General features: G+C 27.7%; 1 protein-coding gene across 1 annotated transcript in view; it reads right to left on the reverse strand.

Moving 5' to 3' along the window:
• The window catches only part of LOC136968488 (FERM, ARHGEF and pleckstrin domain-containing protein 1-like), a 145179-nt gene that overhangs the window by 44254 nt on the left and 73799 nt on the right, over positions 1–27126 (reverse strand). The window contains exons 12-13 of the mRNA XM_067262472.1: positions 5389–5585; positions 1992–2084 (exon numbers count right to left, since the gene is read on the reverse strand). Coding sequence (XP_067118573.1) covers positions 1992–2084; positions 5389–5585 — 290 coding nt within the window. The remainder of the gene's footprint in view (positions 1–1991; positions 2085–5388; positions 5586–27126) is intronic.

The following is a 27126-nucleotide window of genomic DNA, read 5'->3' on the forward strand; positions in this document are numbered from 1 at the left end:
CCATGCACACGATATGCCTGTCATCACGTGCAGTGGTGCAACGAGGTGGGTGCAATCGGTCCTGTCGGTCCGTTGTTCCCTCCTGCATCCAGCGGTTACAGATCTGCATCACAGTTGCTTGGTTACGTCTGACACAATCGGTGATTTCTCTAAAGGATAATCCGCAATCCCTATAGGCAACTATTCTTCCTCGATCGAACTCAGAAACATGCTTGAAAGGCGCTCATTTTCTTTTGCGTGGCATACTGAAGATGCTTACGCCAAAAAAACGCATGAAAGAACAATTCCAGTACTTCAAAACGGCCTTCTATTCTCCCTTTATATAGTGCTTGCAGGTGGCACAACAGGCACCCATCATGTGCATCTGCGCTGAAATGCTAATCATTTGCATATCTCATCACTGCAAACGCATGGTGCAAATTTTACTTGATTTGGATGCTTCCTTCAAGGTGTTGCATTTTCAATGGCCAGCAGTGTATTTATCAATATATGTACAAAAAACTATTTGTACAAATCTTCAAAAAACTTTTTGAAGTTTTAATACTGAAATAGTATTGAAAAATGTTTTATCTGAAAGTAAAAAGCACAGGACTCCTTATCTTGTTAGTGTTTAGTTTATTTGAGTTTTTCATAAAAAGCACAAACCTATGAATCTTATAAATGAAATTCCAGTATAGTTTAATGTAGATAAAATACATATGCTTATGATCTATTGGGTTGTTCGGAAAGTAATTTTGTTTTTTTATTACTAGAGTTATTAGTTGTATTTTTACCAGCCAATTTCATTTTAAACCACATTTTCATTATATATTTTGACAGCTGACATTTTAAGGCTTATTTGTAAAAAATTTTGTTTGATTTTGTACAATTGTTTTTTTTTCGGTGTCCCATCAAATATGAAAAATCAAAAGCATCATTTTTGGCATATTTTGCTTTTTTATTACCAAAAAATCAAAATGCTGTTCAAGCAAGAAAAAAGTTGTGGTACATGTATGGAGAAGTTGTGGTACATGTGTTGAGAGAAAGACACTGCCAAAACAATACTGAAGATGCACCATGTTCTGGATGGCCAGTTGAAGCCAATGAAAACAAAATAAAGGTACTGATTGAAGCAAACTGCCAAACAACAACACATGAAATCACTAAGAGATTAAATTTGTTGAATTGAACTGTTTATGATTACTTGAAATGAATTGGTTTCGTTTCAAAGCTTGATATATGGGTTCTACACATTCTTAAAGAGAACAAAGCAAAAATCAAAACTTTTATGAATGTGGAATCATGCTACTACCAGAAAGATGGCAACAGGTATTTGACCAAAATGGTCAATATGTAATTCAATAAAATATTTATATATTATAAAAAAATTGTTTTTCTCCCTATGAAAAAAAAAAAAAAATTACTTTCCAAACAACCCAATACACAAGAGATCTTCAGGTTAATGTGTTCCAAAATGGAATGTGAAGACTCCAAACAGACTTCATGTACCGACATGTCCTCGCATTCCATTTTGGAACGCATTAACCTGAAGATGATCTCCTATGTAGAATGAAAGCGTTTGTATTTTATCTGCATTAAACTATGCTGGAATTTCATTTATAAGATTCATAGGTTTGCATTTTTTATAAGATGCTTTATTCTACTCTTACAATGTTTGAACTATTGTTTAAGTTTTATTTATGGTAATTTCTATTCAAGAAAAAGTCTTTCATAGTTTTATTCTTCATATTTGTACTGTAATGAATGGATATATTCATCATATATCCTTATCAATAACAAACTTCAGTTAGATATTTTGCTCTTTTAAAATCAGGCATGTATAAAAATAACAGAAATTATTGGAATATAAAATTATTGCTAAGGAATTATTCTGTAAATTTGAATTATAAATTAAAAATTATATTTAAAGTAAGAGAGTTTTCTTTTTTTCTATATTAAAACTGTTTTCAATGATTATTTATTATTACATTTAATCAAAACTCTTTACTTACTACATTGACAATTTCCAAATCCTTTTTGTATGTCCTTTCAGTCATTAATAATTCTTTTGCAATATGAAAGGGTTTATTCATAGCTAAGGATTTCTGAAATATTAATGAATATATATATTGAAAATTTATTTTATTCTAATTAAATATTCAATTAAAAACTTGTTTATTTTTACTTAAAACTGCTAAATATGCAAATAAAAAAATATAAAAATTTATAATGTAATTATGTCTTCCTTATAAATCACATAATGCAAAAGAATATTTTTGCAATATACAAATCACCTTCTGTTACAATAAAAATAGATTATACAATATCATGCACTTTAATGTACATTAAAAAAATATTATTTTTCACCTTTCTGCAGGGGGTTAGTCAGGTATGGTGCTATCCCTATGTAGTGAAGAATAAACGGAAATTTTTTAAGTATTTTCCTACGCATTTTTTCTCATTACAGTTTTGGAAAAAGATTTTGTAAACAGTTATATCTAGTAAAGTCTTTTTTTATTGTCACATAATTCCTTTTTTATGCGAGTTTTTTTTTTCCACAGTAGTTTTTGGCTAGTATTTGGCGATATCCGCAAAATTCTGCATTAAATAAGACAATATCCGCAAAATTCTTTTGCAGATCCATTCCACCATATAAAAGAATTTGGCGATTTGCCAAATTCTTTTATATGGTGAAATAAAAACCGAGCTTGTTGTAAAAAAAAAAAACAGTGTTGAGATGTAAGATATAGAAAAAGAAGGAAAGTTTAAGTAACTAGTTTTATGTGGTCTGTATAAGTTGAAGAAATGGAAGAAAACATTAGTTACAATTGCTTATTTATTTTTTCTCTCTTTGATTATCCCTTTGGAAAGCCAGAAAATGAATGTTAATAAATATTTTATAAATAAATTATAAATTTTAATTATTTATAAAATTTATACTGTATTTTCACAGATTGTCTGGCATACTGGTTCATCCGAGGAAGACCATAAAAATCAGATATTTTCATTTGGTAAAAACCAGCATGCTGGTTTATCCTGGAATAATGCCAGCATGCCAGTTAAGTGAGGTTATACATCCCTCTCTAAAAAGCATGTGAAAAAAAATAAACAAAGTTTTTATTCTAAATCTGTGAAACTGTCGGCATTACATGAAAAATTTCAATTATATGTTTAATTTCTGCATTTTGTCTTCTTTCTAATGATATAAAATACTCATGGAATGCTGAAAGTGCTTTTCTTATGTTTATTTTATTGTAATTTGATCCAAAAATGCAAAAAATAGACATATCAAATCTCAGAAACTGGCTGTACCTTATATCAACTCATACAGATTAACCTTTTCTCTGTGTGAAATTTGAGAGAAAGATGTTATTTTTAAGGTCAGGGTAGGTTGTCAGTGCAGCCCACACTGACTAACTACTACTAATGTTAATAAACCATTAATAATTTTATTGTCCTGTAAATGAAAATGCTCTTCCTGATTTTAAGTCAGTCAAATTATATTATTATTATTTTATTGTATTTGAGAGAATGTTTTCTTTAACATTTATTTTACAACTAGTTTTATTAGATCTGATTACTTTTATTTTTTAGCTGCATTTTAACTGGCATGCCGGTAACCTCGGGGTTTCTGGCATGCTGGTCTCCTCCAATTTTATGTGACATACTGGTCAATCCACAAAAATACAGTATTTAAAATTAGAATTTTATTTTATGCAATATCATTTCATATCTTTATTCAATTAAATGTTGTAAGCTAGCTTGTTGAAAGACTGTATTTGTAATAAATTCAAAAAATTTGAACCAAATATTGACAATACTTATAAATAAAAGTAAAGTAAAATTTTAAATTACTGTTTTACGGACTATAAGACGCACTTTTTTCTTCGAAAAATTGCCTCCAAAATTCAGGTGCGTCTTATACTCCATAGCGTCTTATAGGTATTTTTTTTTAAAAAATTGCTTAAAAATTAAGGTGCGTCTTATAGTCTGTAAAATACGGTATTGATAAAAGTATTTTCATCTTTATTATTGAGGCATCATCTGTTAAAATATGAAATTACTCATTAAAACTTTATTACTGCTGATATACAGTGCTCTTAAAATTTTATCTGGTAAGAATCTGGCATGAGAAGATAATTTTTTCTTTCATACTCCATTTAGATTCTATCAGTTAAACTCAACGATGTTCATTATGAATGGAAGAAAACATTAGATACAGAAAAAATTTTTCATCCTGCTGGTTATTGGTGTTGGTGGTGTGATTTATTTACTTATTAAACCAGTATTTTGATGATTGGTTTTAAAATCTCTCTTGATATATTATTGATTGGAGGTCATTCTCAATCAATTTAAATTTTGAAAATGAATCATTTTGCAAATGTAACAGATAGCACTCCGATTATATTTTTAATAATTATCAATTTGACGATTTAAATATTAAAATAAACTGCCAAATTTGTAAGACCCCTGAAAATGCAAGACTCTAGGTGTTGTCTTTTTGTCTATATGTAGAGTCATTTTTGTCATAATTTAAAACTAATGCCACTTTTTATAATATTAAAAAATTCTTAACAGTTTTAGATAGGAATGCATGCATACCTCATTAATTCAGCAAGTTAGGTTACAGACCACTCCATAAAGTGAATATCACTTTAAAGCAAAGCATAGATAATGCATTTAAAAACCTAAAGACAAACCTACATTATCATTAAATGTGCATATTGCACATTTAATGATAATGTAGGTTTGTCTAATGTACTAAGCCTTAAAAAATGATGCAAAAGTAAAAATAATAAATAAAACAAACTCTGAAAACCTCCTTAAGAAAAAAAGCAAGTATCAAAACATAAGCAGGAATATAAGTTATTAATAATTAAAAAGCATCATATTAGCAAAACACCAAAGTTTACCACCTTAAAGCAAGGAATGTCTGTATGGTGCTCTTTGGTTTTGCGAACCAAACAAAAATGCTACTCCCTGCTAGAAAAAATTATTAGAAGAGACATTAAGAGGAAAATATTAAATTGGCTAAACTTGTAGTAAAGGAGAACTTTCAACCACAATGGGAAACAAAAATTCTATTTTCTCCTAAAATTTTTGAAACAAATTTTAAACCTCCAACCAAAAAGGTACCAATGTTTGTTTTCCACTTCTGTGAAACCAACACATACAAATTAAAGCTTTTTATTTTAAATGTTAAAAATTGTTTTTCTGAATACATCTTAGCTGGTGTGTATGAGTCATTTGTTTATTGTTTGCAACTATGTATCCACATCTGCAGAGGACATTTTGAGCAGTACTTGTAAATTATTCTGTTCAATTTTGTAAAATACAAAATGTTACTCAAAGTCTCAATTTAAATTATACAAATTCTATTAATATTCTCATAAGTATTAAAACATTTACCTTAAAACTACCATGTAATGAATGTAAATAATGAAGTGTTAAAGCACTTGATTCACTATGAAAGCTTCCAAATGATGACGTTATAAAGTGGGAATTCTCATCACTAATAAAACCATGAACAGAATTGTCAGTACTGTCATCTTGATGATCGGCTTCACTATAATAAATTTCACTTCCTGGTGTTTTACAAGGACTTTCTGTGAAAATATTTTTAAAATTAATATAATCATTATTTATTTTTTTCTGCAATTAAGAAAAATTATTATTTGCAGCATTATTTTCTGCAGCAATTAAGAAAAATAGCAGGAATTGCTATTTTTCTTAATTGCTGCAGACCACAAGTACAATAAAAGTCTAATATATAGAATGGCAGAAAAACAAAAAAACCAACTCAAAGCCCTACTAAATAGGGTTACAAACAAAGATCCACAACAAGATACATTGCCCTACCGTATGGTAATAACATATGAGCTCCCTATGCAGTCCCTATATAAGGAAACTGGAGCTTACACTAATGCAAAAATAACTTATAGACCTAAGCCAGATACATTCAGCATGTTAAGAAATGAGAAAAATCGAGTGGAAGTCGAAAGAATGCCAGGAGTATATAAAATTCCGCTAAAAGATAACAGGTTCGATAGGGACCTGATATATGTTGGATCTACAAAACGATCACTCGGACAATGCCTCCGCAAGCACAAAACGGACATCAAAAAACAAAAAAACAATACCGCCTTAGTGATATATGCTAATGAAAATGGCATTACACCTGATCTACAGAAAGCAGAAATGATCAGACAAACCTGGCATATAAACCAACTGCAAAATCTGGAGGTGTTAGAAATTTTTAAAGTGGACTGCAAAGGCCTGTCAATCAATTTTAAGGAAGAGAAACTACTATCGAGAGCGTGGTAGGCTATTTATGTCGCAACGCAATAACAACTAGTGCAAAAGCACATCTTTTGAATATTTAAATTTTAAAATATTCGAAAAATAAAATTTAAGGATAGAAAACATCAGAAACTGGAAATTTGAAAATTAGAATAAAACCAGAAAATATTTATAGAACATTTGAAGATGACCCTGAAAAGTGGGTCGAAAATGTTAGTGATACGTTCCGAGTTTTTTACCTGCAAAGCTATACAAGGTTAGTGAGACGTATTTGTAATAAGGGGTGTTTGATATACAATATTCAAAGAGTCTGAGTATAGATTAAAGTCTATTATTATTATTATTATATTGGGTTATGTGAGATATACTCGGTTAACACCAGTGGCTGTGTACTATGCCAGACCAAAGTCAAGGCATAGTAACCAAAACAGAAATTAAAGAAGTGTATTAGTGTGTGTCTATATTCAGAAATTTCCTCACAATATGACATGTATTCAATATAGTGGCCTTCTGTAGTGTGATGTATGTGTTTCTATTCAATTGTAATGTGCCCAGGCTTGTATGTAGTGTGTGTGGTATGACACCTTCAAAGGAGAGAACGACAGGTACTACAATAAGCACCCAATCCATCCTCCACAGATGCCTTGTTTCCTGGGCGAGTTCTGTGTACTTGCTGACTTTTTCAGTGCATGTATTTTGTATATTGTGAGTGTTTGAAATGGATATGTCTATAATGTATGTGATTTTATTGTGTTTGTTGACTACGAACACAATATAGTGCTTTCGACAATCACTTGGCTTTTCTTCTCCGTTATTTAGTTGAGACAAGCATTATGTGTGTATGTAGCTCGTTTCAAGCCTAATATGCCCCTCTTCAGTCAACTAAATATTAAGATGATGACACTTTACAACCAATGTTTCAGGCAATGGCACTTTACAACTAATGTTAAGAACGTTGGTTTTAAAAACTTTTTAATTTTAAAACTTCTAACTTTAAAATATACACCAAACTTAATATACACCAAAATCTTCAATCATACTCACGAAAATCCAACTCCGCATCAGTTAACCTCGGACACGAAAGAATATGCTAATGAGTACGACAGTTGAAATGCCGTGAAGCAAGAATTGGATAGGATACGAACAAATAATTTAGACAGTTTAGTATTGATTAGTGCATTGTGAATTGTGGTTCCTGCAACCTTTTTAAGTTACATGTACAGAAAGAATACTGATTTTAGTCGAAGTTTTAAAGTTAGAAGTTTTAAAGTTAGAAGTTTTAAAATTAAAAAGTTTTTAAAACCAACGTTCTTAACATTAGTTGTAAAGTGCCATTGCCTGAAACATTGGTTGTAAAGTGTCATTGTCTTAATATTTAGTTGACTGAAGAGGGGCATATTAAGCTCGAAACAAGCTACATACGCACGTAACGCTTGTCTCAACTAAATAACAGGAAGAAGAAAAGCCAAGTGATCATCGAAAGCACTGTATTGTGTTCATAGTCAACAAGAATCAAGCGCGACACGGTTTCAAGTCATTAATTTATTGTGTTTGTCAATGAGTGTGATGTCTGGTCTATGGTATGGTTCGTGGATGTCTACTAATTTGTGTTTCTTTGCAAGCTCTTGGTATATTATATTTTCTACTTGATTATGTCTATGTAAATAATCTGTGTCAAGAGCTTGCAACCAAAAGTGATGTATAGTTTCTGGCATGATGTGACATTTTCTGCATGTGTCATTTGTGAGTGTTGTATCTTTGAGTATGTGTTTTCTATAGTTTTTAGTATTTACTACCTGATCCTGTATGGCAATCACAAATCCTTCGGTCTCTGCAAAGAGGCATCCCTAAGCTAACCAGCTGTTTGATGCAGTTTTGCCAACTTATTATTATTATTATTAATCTATCTAGGAATTCCATTTCTTTCTTTTTAATTTGTGATAATATTAATATGAAATTATTGGATTTTTTGAATTTTTTAATAGTTTTTAGTTCTTACTAAAGACTAGTATGTTGCTCACAGTGAGTTGCTGTACACAGTGAGTTATATTTCGTATGTATAGTTTTTAGTTCTTTCTTGACTAATATACATAATCCTCAAGAAGGGTAACCAGGTCCTGAAGGTTTCTGGGTTAGTGTTGAATCTATTATATATTTATTGCTAATTTCTAAAACCTTATTAACTGATTGTGTCATGCATATTTCAGTCAAACAAAAAATGTTTGATGTATTCAGTTACATAAACTTTATATCTGTTATTTTATTTTTTAATCCTTGGCAGTTTCAATTGATTACTATAAGATTTAAATTTCTTGGAAGAATTAATGGAATCAACATTCAACTTAGTATCACTTATGTTAAATTATTAAATTCTGTAAAGAAGAGATCAATAAAAGATTATCAGTGTTAACCAGTTGTCTTTATAAAAATTACTTGTGGTTTTATATAAAGTTCAGTGTTAAGTAATTATCACAAAATTTAACTTGTATATCTTGTTTTTTTAAAGTTGTTATAGAAAGAAAGAAGTGATTCACAAGAATGTTTAACTTGGTCAGCTGACATACGCATCATCATCTGCCATTCACCTAGTTCTTTGTTTTATTTTAATAAGCAAAAAATATTTTATTCCTATTTGATCCAACTGCAATGTCAACATATAATACAATTTTTCTTTAACTTAGGATAGGTTTGGGTTAGTGTCGGAGTAGAATTGAGTAGACACACAATTCCCACCTCTTTTGGACTGGTAATGGTCACCGTTACAAGAAGATGGTTGAAGAAGCGACTGTTGGACTTTGAACGGGTAAACAGCGGTTGGTCATCCGACCCACCATCGACGACTATAAAAGGTAAATGTCGAGGCAGGAAATTAGAGTTTACTCTCGGAATGTCAAAGAACCGATAGGCTTGGTTGTCAAGGTGAAGTTCACCCGGGGACGTTATGCTATCCTGACAGTTCGCTAGCAGCATCAAATATACGTCGAAGTCGGCTTAGACGTCAGTCAACGCATCAAAGCCCAAAGTGAGATGGGACTCAGCGCTGTTTGGTCAGCATCAGAAGATAGCTACCGGCCATCAACCATCTAAATCGTCGCAAGGTATCTTTCCGACGAACCTGATCAGCGGTTACTTCTAATTGAACTTTCAGAACTTTATCTAATGTTATTGGCGCATCAAGTCTGTCACCACTCGTGTACACATTTTATGTTTTAAACTTCACTGTTAGATTTATCAATTTGTTGAATTAGATATATGGAATACATTTTTAATTTCTTCCGAAGTTAAAGTTTTCAATTCCAAAAAAAAAAAAAAAAAAAACTAAAAATTCAAATTAAGTTTAATAATAGTTTCTTCAGTTGTATTTTTTATATTTCTTCTAAATTTCTTTTGTTATTCTATTTCTTACTCTATACAATTAAGAGAAGTGTTTTATGTATGATATTGAAAACTTCATTCATGGTGAAATAATATTTTACAGCTGAATTATCTGAAACTGGATAAATGAACAGTAGTTCATTCTCATACTTGAATTATATAAAACCATTTTAAATTTTGATATTTGACTAGTGTTTCCCTGTAGCTTTTTGGGCTGCAATTTTCAAATTGCAGACCTATAAATTTCCACTGTTGTCCATCTGTCCATCCATCCTTCCTTAATCTCGAGAATCGAATTAGATAGATAAAAATGTCAAATGATAACAGTGAATTAATGGAGAAAGATTACTTGTACCAAATACAGGCAGACCTCCTACAACGCAGTAGATATGTTCCTTGAAAATACTGCATTGTGGAAAATCGCATTATAGAAGACACCAACTTAATACAAAAACTGGGATTCAGTTCTAAAAAGAAAAAAACTACCTTTTGCGGTGTAACATTTTCATCATTTTTTAAATTTCTGTACATAAACAGTTTAAATAAAATTCAACATCATATAAAAACTGAAAAGATTATGATTTCAAGTTAAAATCAAACAGAAACATAATGGTTATGCTCACAAATTCAGTCCTCGTCGTCACTTATTATAGTTGTTTGAGAATGTTTGACTGGCCGTATTTCAAGATCTGAGCTTGTTTCACCAAGTTCCACTGCACTTATGCGATCCGTTGTGATTTTTCTGTTATGTGAAAGATAATTTGTTTCTAAATACCCTAAACCGCGTTGTAAAAGTACTGCGTTGTAAGAAAATTTCTGTGTTTTTCCAACCGAATTGGAGCAAAAACGCATTGTAAAGGTACCGCATTGTAGGAGGCTTACCTGCATATACTTGACCAATTAATGTAATATTGCCAACTTGATTGACAAACTGAACTTGGAGCATGACCTTGGCTTTGAAGGGGACAGTGGTTGCTTGCATTGCAATCATTCTCACCTTCTCCACTCACAATAAACAATTTTTAAAGATCTTTAGAACTGTTTCTAAATTTAGTACCTGTCTCAATGTCTCAATTATGTTTCCCTGCATTGTTATAGTAGTTTGAAACACCAATTTCAGAAATCTTCTATGATTCTATAACTAATGTGTTATAAATTTTCTAATTTAAAAACAATGATTCTAATGATTAATAATGACTAAAATTTAAATTATTTATGTAAATAATAGACCTGATATGTGTACACTTTTATGAACTGAAGAGAGTAAAAACATCCTAAAATGCATTTTCAATTTGAATTTGAAAATAAAATTGTGCTTCATCAAAGGCCAATGTTTTTGGTGCCTTTATAATTCACAAAACTTGGCATCATAGTTGAAGAAGTATCAACCAGACTGCTTTTTAAAGTTACCAAACTTCATCTTTATTTTAAAAATTACACCCATCATATATAATAATATAATGGCTGCAATTTTGCCTATTTGCTTCTGTAGTATATAGGCATAATAATAATATAATGATTACATCTATAATTTTAGAAGAACTTTAATGCAAAAAAAAACTGTTTAGTTTTATTTCTGTTTTCAAGAATTTTGGAATAGAAAAAGCACTAAATTTTTAACACCCATATGCTGGAGATCACATACATAACCAAAGAGGTTACAATCATCCTTAATGCATTTTAAAACTTTTTCCTCTAAATCAAATGTATGATAGAAAACTTCTTAAATGCCGATTATTGTTACTTTGGATTTCTTAAACTACATAATTTAGACAATTCCAGTTTTAGAAAGAAATTAACAGTTCATTTATTTGTCTAAATATATTCTAGCATTTTTGGCTTATATTTACCATATCTTATAGTATTAAGATGCACTCCATTTCAGGACAGAATATTTAAGAAAAGTATTGTGTATGTAAGCTATCCTATGCCTTTGACAGTCAACCCCAAATTTTTTTTACTGTTCTCTTGTTTAAAAAAGTTTTAATAATAATATGTTTCATTAAACAATAACATCTTTATTCAAGAGCTGGTCTAACAGTGGCATACCGTCCATGGAAGCTGTGGAAGAACCACTTCCTTTGTATTTTCTAAAATAAAAAATATATATTGTGCGATTATTTTCATATTTTAACATACTTTGAATTAATTAAAATGAATATTTTATTATAACCGCATTATGTATCTTATTACAAATTTCTATACTACACTTGAAAAACAATGATAAGATTGCTATTGTATATTTGAATATAAATTTGTATATGCACATTCCCAATGGAAGTGCTCGCTGTATTGTCAAATATGGGATAGCTTCCGCAGCTAAAGTATTTGAATGGTGTTAAGTAGCCATATAACAGGCATTTGTGCACGCACTTTACAGAGTACCAACCTCACATGGTTTAGCTCACGGATGCTACACATCAAATTATTGTATAACACTTCCAATGATTCTATCCAGGGCCAGCACAGCTTCCCTATCATCAAATGTCACCGCACGCCACTGTGGTCTAGATAGGTTATCTGTAGCCTACTGAAGACGAATTGGGGAATTGCAACCTCACATATAAGATTTTTTGAGTCTGTTTTTAGAAGAAGGTTTAAACATTATGTTATATTTAAATATAAAACTAATTAATAGTAATAATAATTCTGAATAAATTTAATATTTACTTTTTTAGAATTAAATTTTTTAGAATTTAATAAATCTAATCACAGTATTACTAACATACATGACAGGAATATATTAGCTATACCCATTAAAATATTAAAAATATAATGATGATAATTAAAAATCTGTTGATCTGCTGTTTATTGTAGTTAAAAATGAATAAAAACTAATAATATAGTGCTTATTCAATTTTAAATAATGATTAAAAGATGACAACAATTTTATTATTTAAAAGTTTAAAGCTATCTATAATTTTTAAACTATATGCACTTGGCTAAAATGAAAAATATTTATATTATTTACACTTTAATATATAATTATTCAGTAAAAAGTGTTATAATTTATTTAATTTAGAACTCTAATGAAAATCAAACATTTTAAAAATGTTTAGACAAATAATTTTTTAATTTCATTTTAGAATGAAAATGTACAGAATATCCATAAAGTCTATGTCAATTTTTAGAAATTTGTTGCATAAACACAATGACAGCTACTGACAGCATGCATGTGTGATAGCATAGGCAGACTCACAAAGTTTCTCTCCATTCATTACTTGCATCATTGGGCCATTCTTTTCCACTGAATTGACAGTGACAGCCACCACGTATCCGGATATGCTAGAGGAGTTTGCTGCACTGCAGTTTCAAGACCTGTATCCTATTGTAATTTTCCAGTAGGATAGTGCACTACCACATTGAAGAGTAATCTTTTGCATTTTCCTGGACACCACATTTCCCGATCACTGGATAGGTTGGGACAGTCCCATCCACTGGCCTAACACTTGCCTGACATAACCCCTCTAGATATCTTTCTGTGGGATTATGTTAAGAACAGAGTATACACCACATGCATGCAAGATCTGTATGTGTTGAAGCAGTGAATCAGGGAAATCATTGCAAGGGTGATATCAGACATGCTGACGAACATATGGCAAGAAATTGAGAATAACCTAGATGTGCTACAGACAATGAAAGTTATACATATGGAGGTGTACTAATATGCTGGCTAAAACTGTTGTATTTACATACTTTTTGATGTAGAAACTGCATCTAAGTTTTACACTATTTGAAAACTTTCTAAAACTTGACAGACTTTATGGTTACCCTATACAATAAATTTAGATTTAAAATACTATTATCAAAGCACAAAATGTTACAAAACAGATGGATTTAAGTTGCTAGAGAATAAATTGGTATGAATTTAGCTACATTCTTTCAGTTGATAAGATATTTTTACAAAGAAGTTTTGAAACATTATGGTACTACTGTATCAGTTTCCTTCAAATTTTCTAACCTGAGACAGATATATATAATTGCTTTTCCAGAATTTTGGATAATTAAAGATCTATCGTACAACATAACCAAACAATCACCTTAAATAATTGGGCTATAAATCTGCTATTTCAATGATTAATACTAAGTAATTTGCTATTTGAGGTAGACACTAGGCACCATATCTTAATTAAAATGTTAATTATTAATTTAGTTAAGAGATGATGCCTGATGTCTACCTCTAATAGCAAATTACTTAGTATTAATCATTAAAATAGTAGATTTATAGTCTGATTATTTAAGGCAATTGTTTGGTTATATATATATATATATATATATATGGGATTGGGTTTTGGATGTTTGATATATCTATTGTACAACTTGTTTCACAATCAACAATTGAATAGTTAATGAATTACATGACTATTTATTATTCAAAACTAGTATAAATTTATCAAAAAAATATTAACTTTGCACTAAACAAGATCTTCATTTTGTGTAAATAACTTGATAACCAATAAGGATTAATTTCAATTTTAAAATTTTTGGGAAATTGGTATTAAATTCAAACAAAAATTAGAAACAGAAAATATTATAAACAAGAAGATAACAGTTGTTTAAAAAAAAGCAGATTGCCATCTATAACATGATAAACCCAAATCCACCAAAGCTTAATACATATGGTAAGATTTCAAATCTGTAGATAAGTTAAATGAAACTAAAAAACATTTACAAAACAATGAGATAATCAGAAATTTAGACCATTTGCAGTTAGCATTTTAGTTGAGTTGGTCCACAGTTTTTTTTTTATTTTAGAATTTTTTTTACTAATATAATTAAAACAGATTTATTGAAGTATAAATTTTATCAATTCTTAAAATGAATAATATGTTTAAAGCAATAATTTTAAGAGAAATTAACTAAATTTGATATTTTAAAATTTTCTAATAAAGGTTTTAAAATTAAATACTTTTTATTGTTAAAGATTTATCAATTTATGAACCGTAAATCTGGAGTCTAGCCACTTGAATGAAGTCATAATTTTATTACATTAAACACTTTTCTTTCAAATTATAAAATAATAATAATTGTATTAAAACGAAATAGATAAATAAATAAATAAATTTGAATTTACGAGAGACATTATCATTTTAAGTTGTAATAAAACTGACCTCACTAACAAGTCTTGACTCAAATAGTTTTTGCTAATTAAATAATCTGTAAGGAGGAATATAAACATTTGATAGTTTGTTATAAGTATAGAAAAGCAATTTTTTTTAATATATAACTTAAAAATTAGTATTAAAATTGCAATTGTCAATTAGCACCATTGGGAATCCTAATTACATAATCCAAATAACAGACTTTGAAAGAATTTTTAGTTTCCGTCCAATAGTTTTGTTTTTTAGTTAATGTCTGATAACCAAATTGATATTTAGCGACAAGATAAAAATTTATTTGTAAACAGATCATCGTGTTTTCATTGTTTCTAAATATATTATTGATTTATTAATTATTTTAAATGTTTTTTCGATACTGGAAATAATTAATCTTTGCACATTAATTATAGCTTATAGATATTTTATAAAAGATCTAGATCAAAGATTTTATGAAAAAATTTTATTGTAAATAAAAATTCTACATAGAATACAATTATGAACTATCAAAAATTCATCATTCAATTATTACATATAGTAAATTTCAAACAAAAAAAGTATACATAAATAATAAAAAAATTACCCAGAGACAAAGATTACTTAACTATAAAATAACTTGTTCCAAAAATACAGTAATTATAATATTACATGATATTATAAATTTCGCTAATGAGATCAATAAAAATACATTATACCAGCAATCAGCACATTTAATATTTTATAATTCAATATATGAAAACTTCATATTCTATATATTTAAAACATTTTATCAAATTTACCATTGTTAACAAATATCAACTGGTTAAGTAACACTGTTATTTTTATTTAAATAGATTTTAAAAATTATAATAGGCTCGATTAATTTTCTAGACATAAATTATTGCAAATTATTCCAAATTGAATATAATGAAATCATAGGGAAAAAAATTAAAATTTTATTAAATACAGTAGAGCGTCGATAAGTGGAACGTCGGTAAGTGGAATGGTCGGAAAGTGGAACGATTTTCAGTCGGACTGTGTCGTGCTGAATCGAATGTTTTTGATACTAAATTTACTTCTAAAGTATAAATTTCGTGTTTTTTATATTCTTTAATATATTTATTTTGTTTGTACAAAATAAATATATTAAAGAATAATTTTTAACGATACAATAGCCTCGATGATTATTATAAAAATTTTCGTTAGGCTTAAAATCGACGAAAATTCAACACAAAGCGACACGCAACGGAGAAAAATTTGAACATCGGACAGGTTAATGTATTTTTTCGTACAAAGTCGGAAACTGGAACAAATCATTAACTGGAAGGACCCCAGTCCCCAATTGGTTCCACTTTTCGACGCTCTACTGTATTGTAAAAAAATAAACCGTTTTGGATAAAATAATAATACCAAAATATAAGTACCATCAATAAAAGTAGATAAATTTAAAATAGATAATGAAAATACTTCACTTATCAAATACACAATCAATTTCATCGCTTTTAAGTAATACATATACACTTAAACATAAATATAAAAATAATAATAATAATAATTATTTTAAATAAACGAAATGCTACTGTACTTCAAATTATATTTTATTACCATTATTTTTAAAATAATTAGTTTGACAATGAAATTTTCAATTACACATATATATTTAACAATAACTTTTCTTCTAATAATATAGATCATATCGTCAAAATTCTAATTTTAATATAAGTTTTAGTAATTTTTTTTTCTTAATATTGATAATTAACATAGTCAATAGTATTACTTAATTATCTTCAAAACAGAATTTAAGAAATATTTATTGCACTAAAATTTGAATTATTATTATTATAATAATAAAAACATTTTAAACTGTCATATCAAATTAACAATTAGATTATAACAGTATTGAACATATTTAATGAATTCATTAAGATTTGTAAACGTGTATCCGATTTCTTTTTAACGTGAGAAAGTTCGTCGACTTTTATAAAGAAAACATTTTTACAGATAAATGCATCAGTATAGACTTTTTAACAACTATTTCCAATCAAATAATCGAAAAGTTTTAGAATACTTTTAAAAAAATTCAATTTGCAACAGATCTCATTGCTTACACGTGTTAAAAGAAAAAGACTAATTTTTAAATACATACATACATACTACATATATATATTTTTAATTATCGGTGTGTTCATTAATAAAAAGTCTACATTACACATAATAAAATCATAGCATTTCTTCTGTTTTCATTACAAATAAACCTTTTTTTTTTTTTTTATAAAAACTACTTTTAATTTAATACATTTTGAAAGAAATCTTTTTTTAATCTGCATAATACAGGTATACCTCGAGTTACGTCGTTCTCGATTATACGTCGTTTGTCAAAAAAGTATATGGAAAAATAAAAATCAAGTTTAAGTCATTTTATTCGACTTTACATCCGTCCGCCACAAATATTGAAGTCATAATATCACTAGAAAAGCTTTAAAAGCACGTAAAATCATATCAAAATATGTACATTTACAGTAAATGTTAATATAATCATCATAAATCCTAGAGAACGAAACATGAAAACATCTGTGTTTGTGTTGTCTTATTTAGCGGTCTTTAAGTGCTCATTATTGGCGTTTTCCGCCGTAGTTTTGACTTACGCCGTAACTACACAAGTAAATTCAATTTACGTCGCCTCTCCTGGAACCAATTACCGACGTAAGGCAAGGTATACCTGTATATTTTCAAAAATAGATCCATTGAACTTAACTCCAATTATTATGAACGATGCTTTTTTATTTTTATAATATTTTCAATTATATATATGTATATATATATATATATATATACATATATATGATATGATAAATATTAATTCTATCAAACTGTTGAAAATTTTATCAATTAACAGTAACTATTTATCTAAATATATTTTGTAGTTTAATTAGACTATTTTCAAAATAGTATAACACCAGTTTACAAACTTTATATGCTATTAACAGACAAATCTGCATTCATTGCTTAACCTTTCAACATTATTGAAAATATATTTATTGTTTATTTTTTGTAAAATTTAAAATCAATTACATTTTCATATTAAAAAAATATACTTTAACATAATATAAAAATAAACAAATTCTATAAGAAATTTATTAAAAACTATTCTATTTTGTAATATTTATAAAAATCTGTGATCATAATATTTAAATATATTGTAATTGGAATAGTCTTAAAAATTATTATTATTAGAATAAATTATGTTAATATTTAATTGAAGATATTATCAGTTATTAAATACTACACATTTAGACTAGTAATTTTTAATCTTTTATATATATATATATATAATTATTGTATTTGACTAATATTAATGCACTAACTAGCAAGCAATAGAAAAACAAATTACAAATATAAAAATTTCATTTAAAGATATAAAAATTTATCTTTGTTACAATATATTTATTACATAAAATCATATTGACTAAATAATAATATTTTATTTTGGATTTTGAATGAATTAAACACTTTTAACTCTATTTTTTTTCAAAATAAAATAATTCTCATTATATTCATAGTTAAGAAAACTTTGGAAATATATGAAAAAGTAACAAGGCAGTTGCAAATAGAAATTTGGTTAATGTTACCCTAGGTATCGAGATGGCGGCTTGTTTCCGATTCCAGCAATCAGAAGACAGGGAACAGTGGGGACGCAGGTTCTAACCTAACCTAACCTATTCTAATAATTTGGTTGCTAATAATTATGGTAATTTATTAGAATAGGTTAGAACGTGCGTCCCCACTGTTCCCAGTCTTCTGATCGCTGGAATCAGAGATGAGCCGCCATCTCGATACCTAGGGTAACATAACCAGAAATTTTATATATTTCTTTGTAATGTTTCACATGTTTCGAGTCAATAAAACTTACTATACTATAAATTTTATTTTATAACTTTGAGTTTAATATTAATTTAATACTTTAAAAATTTTATGCACAAAACAAATCAATCTATTTTCTAAAATATTGAAAAAATTTATTTTTTCATGATATGTACAGTACATTTTTATTTTTTTTTTTAAATATCCTAAAGTCACTCAACTAAAAGGCCCCAAACATATCTAACGTTCACTCATGAAGATAAAGTGGAATGTAAAATACAATTTTATTTATTTGATAAAAATATTATATTACAAATAAGTTTTTCATCATAATAATATTTAGATAAGTATCATTTTATAAACAGAACTTACAATCTATATATTTTAATTGATACACAAATTGATTTCTAATATTTTTTTTGATACTTTTCCATTTATCATTTGTTTAATCTTAAAATTCTGTATTGTCTGATATTTACGTTCCATTTCCAAGGTTTATAAACTTCATAAAATAGACTGAAACACAATTCCACAATTTTAGTATATTAAATTTATGATTCAAGTAAGTTGATCAACGTTGTTTGTTATTTATATGTATTTGATATAATTTTCCATATTTTTGAGTCTACATTCCTGAGAAAGATGGAAAATAATTTTTCATTAGAATCGACAAATGATGTAATAACTGGAAACATTTTGTAAACTAAGTAAATTGCTTTTTTCAAATAACAAAATGTATTTATTTTAAAAGGAATAATTATTTTCGACCTATTTTTGGTCTCCTTTAGGTTGAAATTGCAAATGTTTGAAAGCGGAACATTCATTAGGAAGTTAACATTTGCAATTTTAAGCTAATGACGACTTAAAATAGGTCAAAAATGTAATAAACAAATTTACCTTCCAGAAGAAAGTAGTTTAGTTTTTATAATTTTCAACTGAATTTCCAATTAAATATCTTCCTACATTTTCAGAAACCTGTTCGTGGACGACACAGAAGTATGGACAGTGGTTTTCTTTCCATTTATCAGTATTATAATTAATCTCCCAAAAATTTTAGAATAAGTACTATAAAAAACAATAAATTGTATTTTCAATATTTTCTTAGATTAACTAAATATCAGTAAATATGTACTTCCTCAAATTTGTACTCAGTTTAGTAGGAAATAAAATGAGTTAAGATCGTAAATGTTTAATTAAAAAGTATTAAAAAAAAATCACAACACACTAATAAATTCAAAATGTCATATTAAAAAATGTTTAGAAAATTCAAAAAAAATTTTTAATAATAAAATGAGGATTCCAATGAATAAAAAAATAACAAAATCAATATACAAATCAGATTTATTTCCATAGTTTTGAAATCTACCGTATATCTTGGCAGATAAGACAACCTTCAGATAAGACGAGGTATAAATTTTCGTCAAAGTTTTACAGTTTTAGCTTATATCTGTCCTATAAGACGACCCCCAAACTATTGACGGCCTATGAATTTAGTTTAGATCAGCGATCATCATCTGAATAATAATACCGTATAGCGTATACGGAATTATGTCCTATTTGTAATTTTTCAAATGAACAAATTTATTTTCTTGTATCTGGCAGCACTGCCTTGCGATTGTTGCAAGCATTCGCACCGATTCGGCATTCAAGTAATGACTGACTATCCATAAAATCATCATATGGGCTATTCTATTTTGTGGACATACCCTACTCCCTACTAGTAAATAATTACGGTTTGTCCATCTTTTTTATAACGGTTTTAATTCACAAAAAATTAGATTGAAATTTATATATCTGTCCTATAAGACGACCCCGGATGTTGGGGGCCTTTTTTTATGATTCAACTATCGTCTTATCTGCCGAGATATACGGTATATAAATTTGAAAATTTCAAAACTTTCAACTGTGTCTGATTTAAAAGTAATTAAAACAATGCATGAACTATGACTGAAAACTGAATACAGTACATTTATCCTGACATTTTTAAACAAAACTACTTATTATATATTTTATAAATCTAATTAAAATTGTTTAAATTTTCAATACTTCAAAATTCTAAATAAATATTTTTTCAAATTTTAATTACATTTGCATAAAAGAGCACTTTAATCAATATCAAATAAAATTAGATATAATTCATCAATTAATAAAAGTATAATATGAAAAGATTTGATGTTATTGAATTTCCATTTAAGGATAAATTTACAATTTACAACAAGTATATCAAAAATATTTTAAAATAAATTTGAAAAGATTTTTAAAATTTTTATTTAAAAAACTGCATATGTTTATTTTCTCTGCAATATTCTGTATAGCTGGGAATAGATTGTTTTCAAAAATAACTGATATTTTTCAAGTGTTCTGAACACAGTTTGACTAGCTTTGTGTGAATACACACACACACACCAAGTATATGTAGATCTTTGATCAATTAAACACATCTTATATGCATGGAAATGTAAAAAGGTAAAATAATATCTTTACACAATGACATCTTTTAATTTTCAAGCAATCCAATTTTTTATTGACAAGTGACATTACATTTTTATATAAAAAGTATTGCACTAATTATCTGCATAATAGCGAGGTTGAGGCCGAAGTTTTAAACGCAAAAACATTTATGTCGAACGTTCGGCGCCGCTTTCCTGTAAGCCTAGAAATTTGACAATGGCATTTGGAAAGTCAGTGGAATCATGCTCGACATTTCAAATGCCATTGTCAAACTTCTAGGCTTACGGGAAAGCGGCGCCAAACATCCGACGTACATGTTTTCGTGTTTAAAACTTCGGCCTCAACCTCGCCAATATCTTGTCAAACTTAGATATTAAATGAAAATTTTATATTTGACAGCGACTTAAGTTTTATCACTCATGTTGTTATATACACTTGGTTGGAAATGTAATAAATTATATTAATAATTAAACAAATTTTATGTGTAACATTTAGAAATCTTTTTATTATTATTTTTTTATAATAATCTACAGAATACTTAATGAATATGATCATAATTTTGAAAATAGATTCCTTACATGAACACAAATTAAAAAGATCACATAAATATTATGTCCAATTCATAATCATTATGCAGATATACAATAGTGATTGATCAACACCCAACTGACCAAAACCTAATTTTCTTAGAAGACACTGAATACATTTCATCACATGTACTGTCAGTTTGAAGGACTCCATCACATTTCTCAGAGGTCACAACAATTTCTAGGCAGAATTCTTTCTGTACGTCTGTGCAGAACTGTATTTATGACAGACATAACTGACTAGCAAAGTCACAACTTCACACTAGTGGATTTTTGTATGTGGAAGAAATCACATGAAACCTGACAAAAAGGGCAAAATTGTACAGTGTCTTTTCAGATGTTTCTGAGCACAAGAAGAGTGGAATTACATATACCATTATGGGTTCAGTTCTCCTAGCAGAAACCTAAGCCCATAATTACATAACTGCACTTTTAATGAAGCTGTTTTATTTTTATTGGTATAAGACTATCCAAATTCTTGGGATTTTTTTTTGTTCCAAACATCCTCTTCTATAATTTTGTATTTCATGACTATGTACTCGTAAATCAATATTATTTTTCAATGAAATTTTTAACTTATCTTCAGTTATGGAATTATTCCTAAAATTATGACCATATATCACAGAGCACCCTGTATATCTATCATAATAAACTATTCTTAACAAAAAATTTTAATAGTCAATTTTGATGATTTGCTTTAAAGTTATACTTCTAAAACTTGCATAAATATTAATTAAAAAAATATTAATTAATATGTTTATGTCTTTATGATAGTAAAAAAAATGAGTTTTATTGTAGAACCTAACAAAGTGATGTTTAAACAATAAATATTTCTAATCTTTCAAATATTTAATATATAATTGAATGCAGTTTAACTGTAAAATAATCCTAAGTTAAAAAACTGATAGTATAACTTGTATTTGATATTGCAGATAATTCAAACTCAACTAATTTGACTAAGTTATATGTTTCTAATTAATCCAATAATAATGCTTAGTAAATCATTTGATAAAATATTCCAATTCTATAATAGTAAAAATGCAAAGAAAAAATTGAGTATCTGAAACTTAGAACAATGATTATAAATTTTCATATTATGTGTACAGAGTATTTATCTCTTATGTGAAATAAAATGAAATCCTTATCATTAACTAAACTAAATTTCATTTCTATCTTGAAATATTTATGTCTGTCTAACAGAATTTGCAGCATGATTTCATAAACTAATAAAATAATGAATATTTTAACTAATTAACTCTTTTAAGAGTTAAAAATCCACTTGATAGACTGGAATACAATGTAAGGCTTTTGGATTGAAGTGTTAACTCTTTCTACATATATCAATTAAAACAGATAAAGTTATCAATATAAACACATTAAATAAATCTAAATACAGTAGAGAGTCGTTAATCCGAACCCTGGTAATCTGAATCGCCGATTATCCGAACGATTTTCAGTCGGACTCTGTCGTGCCAAATCGAACGTTTTTGATACTAGATTAACTTCTAAAGTATAATTTTCTTTGTCTTTATATTTTTTAATATATTTATTTTGTTTGTACAAAATAAAGAAATAATTTTTAACGATACAATAGCCACGATTATTATTATAAAAATTTTTGTTAGGCTTAAAATCAACCAAAATTCAACACGAAGCGACACGCAATGGAGAAAAATTTCAACATGGGATAGGTTAATATATTTTTTCGTACATAATCGGTTATCCGAACAACCCCAGTCCCCAATTGATTCGGATAAACGACACTCTACTGTATTATTATAAATCTGTAGAATGAACGAAACCTAAAATGGAATATGACTTTTGTAAATGGATATGATTTGTTAAAATCTAAGCTTATGAACAAAATTTCAAGTAATAGAAATAATAATGCCATTACTTTCAACAACTATGAATTAAAAAATTATACAGTATACGAAAAAAAAATAAAATCCATTAATGTTTCCAATTTCTGAAAATCCAAATTTAGCACTAACTCACAATATTAAGATTCCTTTGAATCTTTTATGATCCTAGATTACTCTGTATAATTGAAATTATCACTGTGTGTGTAAGAATTAAATTTATCAAATCAACCAAATAATGAGTAGTTTAAAATCATATAATATTAAAAATATATAATATACATGAATAGTACAGTATATTTTATTGTCACATTAGAGTTCTAATTCAATTTCAACACAAAAATTCTCGTTAAAAAAGTAAAGTTAAACTGCTCAGATTTAGTACAAATAAAAGGTCATGTTTCTAATTTTACATAAGAACTTATATAGGTAGATAAATTTTTGATGATATTTTAAAATGCCAACTTTTTATTTAATCATACTTAATATATAAACAATTATTATAAAAATAACAGACTACAATGTCTGAAATGACAACTAGTTGATAAAATGACAAGCTAGGTAACAGAGTATCATGTAACAATTGTCTTAAAATTTATATTATTTACATCTTTGTGATAATGATCATCAAGAATAAATTCTGCAGCTGTAACTCTGGATATTCAACTCTCATAGAAAAACTTTTATTTGCAGCAAAAATGGTTTAATTACAAACATTTTCAGCCTTTTGTGTCTATTTTATCTGAAGATGGTCTTTAAAAAAAAAGCAAAAAGTGTAATTAAACTGTTTTTGCTGTAAACAAAGGTTTTTGTGTGAATTTTGAATAATGCAACTTTTTACCTTCACACATTTATATTCTTCCATAAAAACTACAAAACAATACTGAATATTGTTAAAGCACCCACACTAGCATTATATAGTGACATCATATATACTTCCTTTAGAAGTAAAAAAAATTCCCTCTTTCAAACATTTTCTGTAAATATATAACCTTAAAGAAACAATAAAAACAATCAATATTTAGTTAGATTATATACTATAGATTACAGAGATTGTTCTTCTTAACTTAATTAGAGAGAAAGATTAAATGAATCTTTTAGCAAGTTTATCGTGGTTTCAGGAAATTCTAATTTCAAATTTGAATGAGGGGAAATAGTAAAACCTTAAACGTCTTTGAAACTCAACGATGATGACACAACCGATAATCAGAATCCACTTGTATTGTTTTTCTCCAATATTCGTCTGAAGAATCATCATCATAAGAAAACCAAATAGATTTGAGTGCCCTATTACAACTTAAAAATTATATAAATGATATGAATTTTAACATGATTAATGTGGTTTTAGGAATAGACAAAGAACTAAAATTTATTGTATAAATAGTAAATCTGTATTCATAAATATAAAAGTAATATATCCATACTGAAGAGGGAAAGAAAGTTTCCAAAACATATCTATGACAATTAATGAAATAAAAATGGCTTGACAAGGCAAGCATTCGTACGAATTGATGTTCCTTCCCTTCCTTGCAATATATCAAATTATATACATTTAAACATTATTAAAAATTATAGTACTTGCATATTACTATAAACTAGTTTAAAAAAGACAACTACAACGTTAATAGAAACAGAAACTACACAAAGAATTAATTTTTAAAAAGTATATATTTTTTTCTAGTGTGTTTTACTAAAATTTCCTTAAAATAACATTGTAGTTAATTTTTTTATTAACTAAAATTTTCTCATTTTCAACAGCTTTAAAATTAAGCTTTAAATACTGAACAGTTCAAATTTTAATAAACTCTAAGACTTTTACAACTCTTTAGACAAAAAAATATTTTCAGATCTATCTTCCAACTTCATCCTTAATCATTTATATTTAAAATTCAAAATCTAAATGCAAAAGTTAATGATGATATGAATCTATGGGTGTAGGCAGTGAATGAAATTTAGAGGTAGAAGGTAAGGAAAGTAGAAAGAAAATACTAAAAAGCAGATAAAAGTTTTGAAGTAAATATACAGTACAATGCTTAGAACAATTAATGTGAAATTTTGAAATAAATAATAGAAAGAATTTTCAAAAACAACAATTGTTGCATAGAATACAGGTACTCCTCACTTTACGACCAAGTTCCATTCTGACGACTACGTCGTTAAGCGAATTGGTAGATAAGAGAGGAGCTTCCACCGGGAATATAGAATCGTTGTAAAATTATAAAAATTATGCAACAAACTTCAAATTTATTCATAAAAAGACTATTATAGTATGCTTAGTGCGCATGTCACCATTCGCCACTGACCGACACTCAAGCTGAGAAAGGGGATTCCCCGAATTGCAGGTCAAAACTTGATCGGTCGTAAGTGCGAGCGGTCGTTAAGTAGATAGGTCATAAAGTGAGGAGTACCTGTACTTAAATTGAATACTGAAGATTACATAAAATGCATATTGTATTTTAAAATTCTTATATTAATAGAGTTAAAACACTGTTTTTGTTATTAAATTTTCATAAAAGTTTTGTTAACATTTGTCTTATTGTGAGTACTGAAGTTGGATTCTGAAAGATGTCGAAAAATAAGCAGAACTGATTCCTTGAAAAGGCCAGTGTTTTTAGGTTATGAATGAAATTATAATGCTTTATCTAAATAATAATCCATTCATGCTTACAAAATTTTACCAAATATCAATTGAAATAGCTTAGAAAAAATTATCCAAAGATCTAAAGTCAGATTGTTTATGAGCTATATTAAATAGTCAAATTACAAAATTTGATTATTTAAAAATTAACACAATAATTTGGCATTACATCTTTGGCTAATTGAATATTGGGCTAATTTTTCCTTTATTTTTGTTAACTAACTTCTAAATTCTTTCATTCCCAGTGGAGCAAAGGCTAAAAATATATTTAATTTTAAAGTATATTCTAAATTACAGAAAATAAAATATAATAATAAAAATCTAAAAGTTTTCATTAGGTCATAGAAATTAATGTTTAAAAAGTATATTGCTTCAGGTTTCAAATAATTATTCTAATTTGACTGATTAATGTCAGCTTATGCATCGGAGTATTACATCAATATTCACTCAATAATTCAGATCTCATTCAAAAAAAACATTAATTTTTTTATATCTTTTAACTAATTTAGTATCTATAAAAATTTAACAGACACTTAAAATTATCATCACTGATAATATTATAAAATAAGAATTAGAAATAAATGATTTAAACAAAAAACAAAAAAATACTAACTTATACTGGCACAACATATATCTCCAGATGATAAAGTATCAATGCTTGTCATCAGAGCTGAAATCTTAAATTTCTGCTTTGTGCATATAAATATTGGAATAAAACATAAGAAAATGCAAAACAAAGTTTTTAAGAATGCTTTACATATTTTTTTTTTATATAGCCAAACCTGTCTAAAATCATTCTCTGCAACATTACACCTCTTAAGCCACTCAAAATGAATGATCCCGATTTAAACCATAAATACATCAATTATGCTAAAATCAAACCTCCATAAAGTCTAAAGTCACTTGCTATGCTCGTCTATGCAATACAATATTATATAAAAGTGATACTTGATGGCACCAGCAGTCATCGTTATACAAATCAGTTTTAATTTCGCTTT

This window comes from Centruroides vittatus, unplaced genomic scaffold, assembly GCF_030686945.1.
Source record: "Centruroides vittatus isolate TY-2023 unplaced genomic scaffold, ASM3068694v2 contig_1033, whole genome shotgun sequence".
Lineage (NCBI taxonomy): Eukaryota > Metazoa > Arthropoda > Arachnida > Scorpiones > Buthidae > Centruroides > Centruroides vittatus.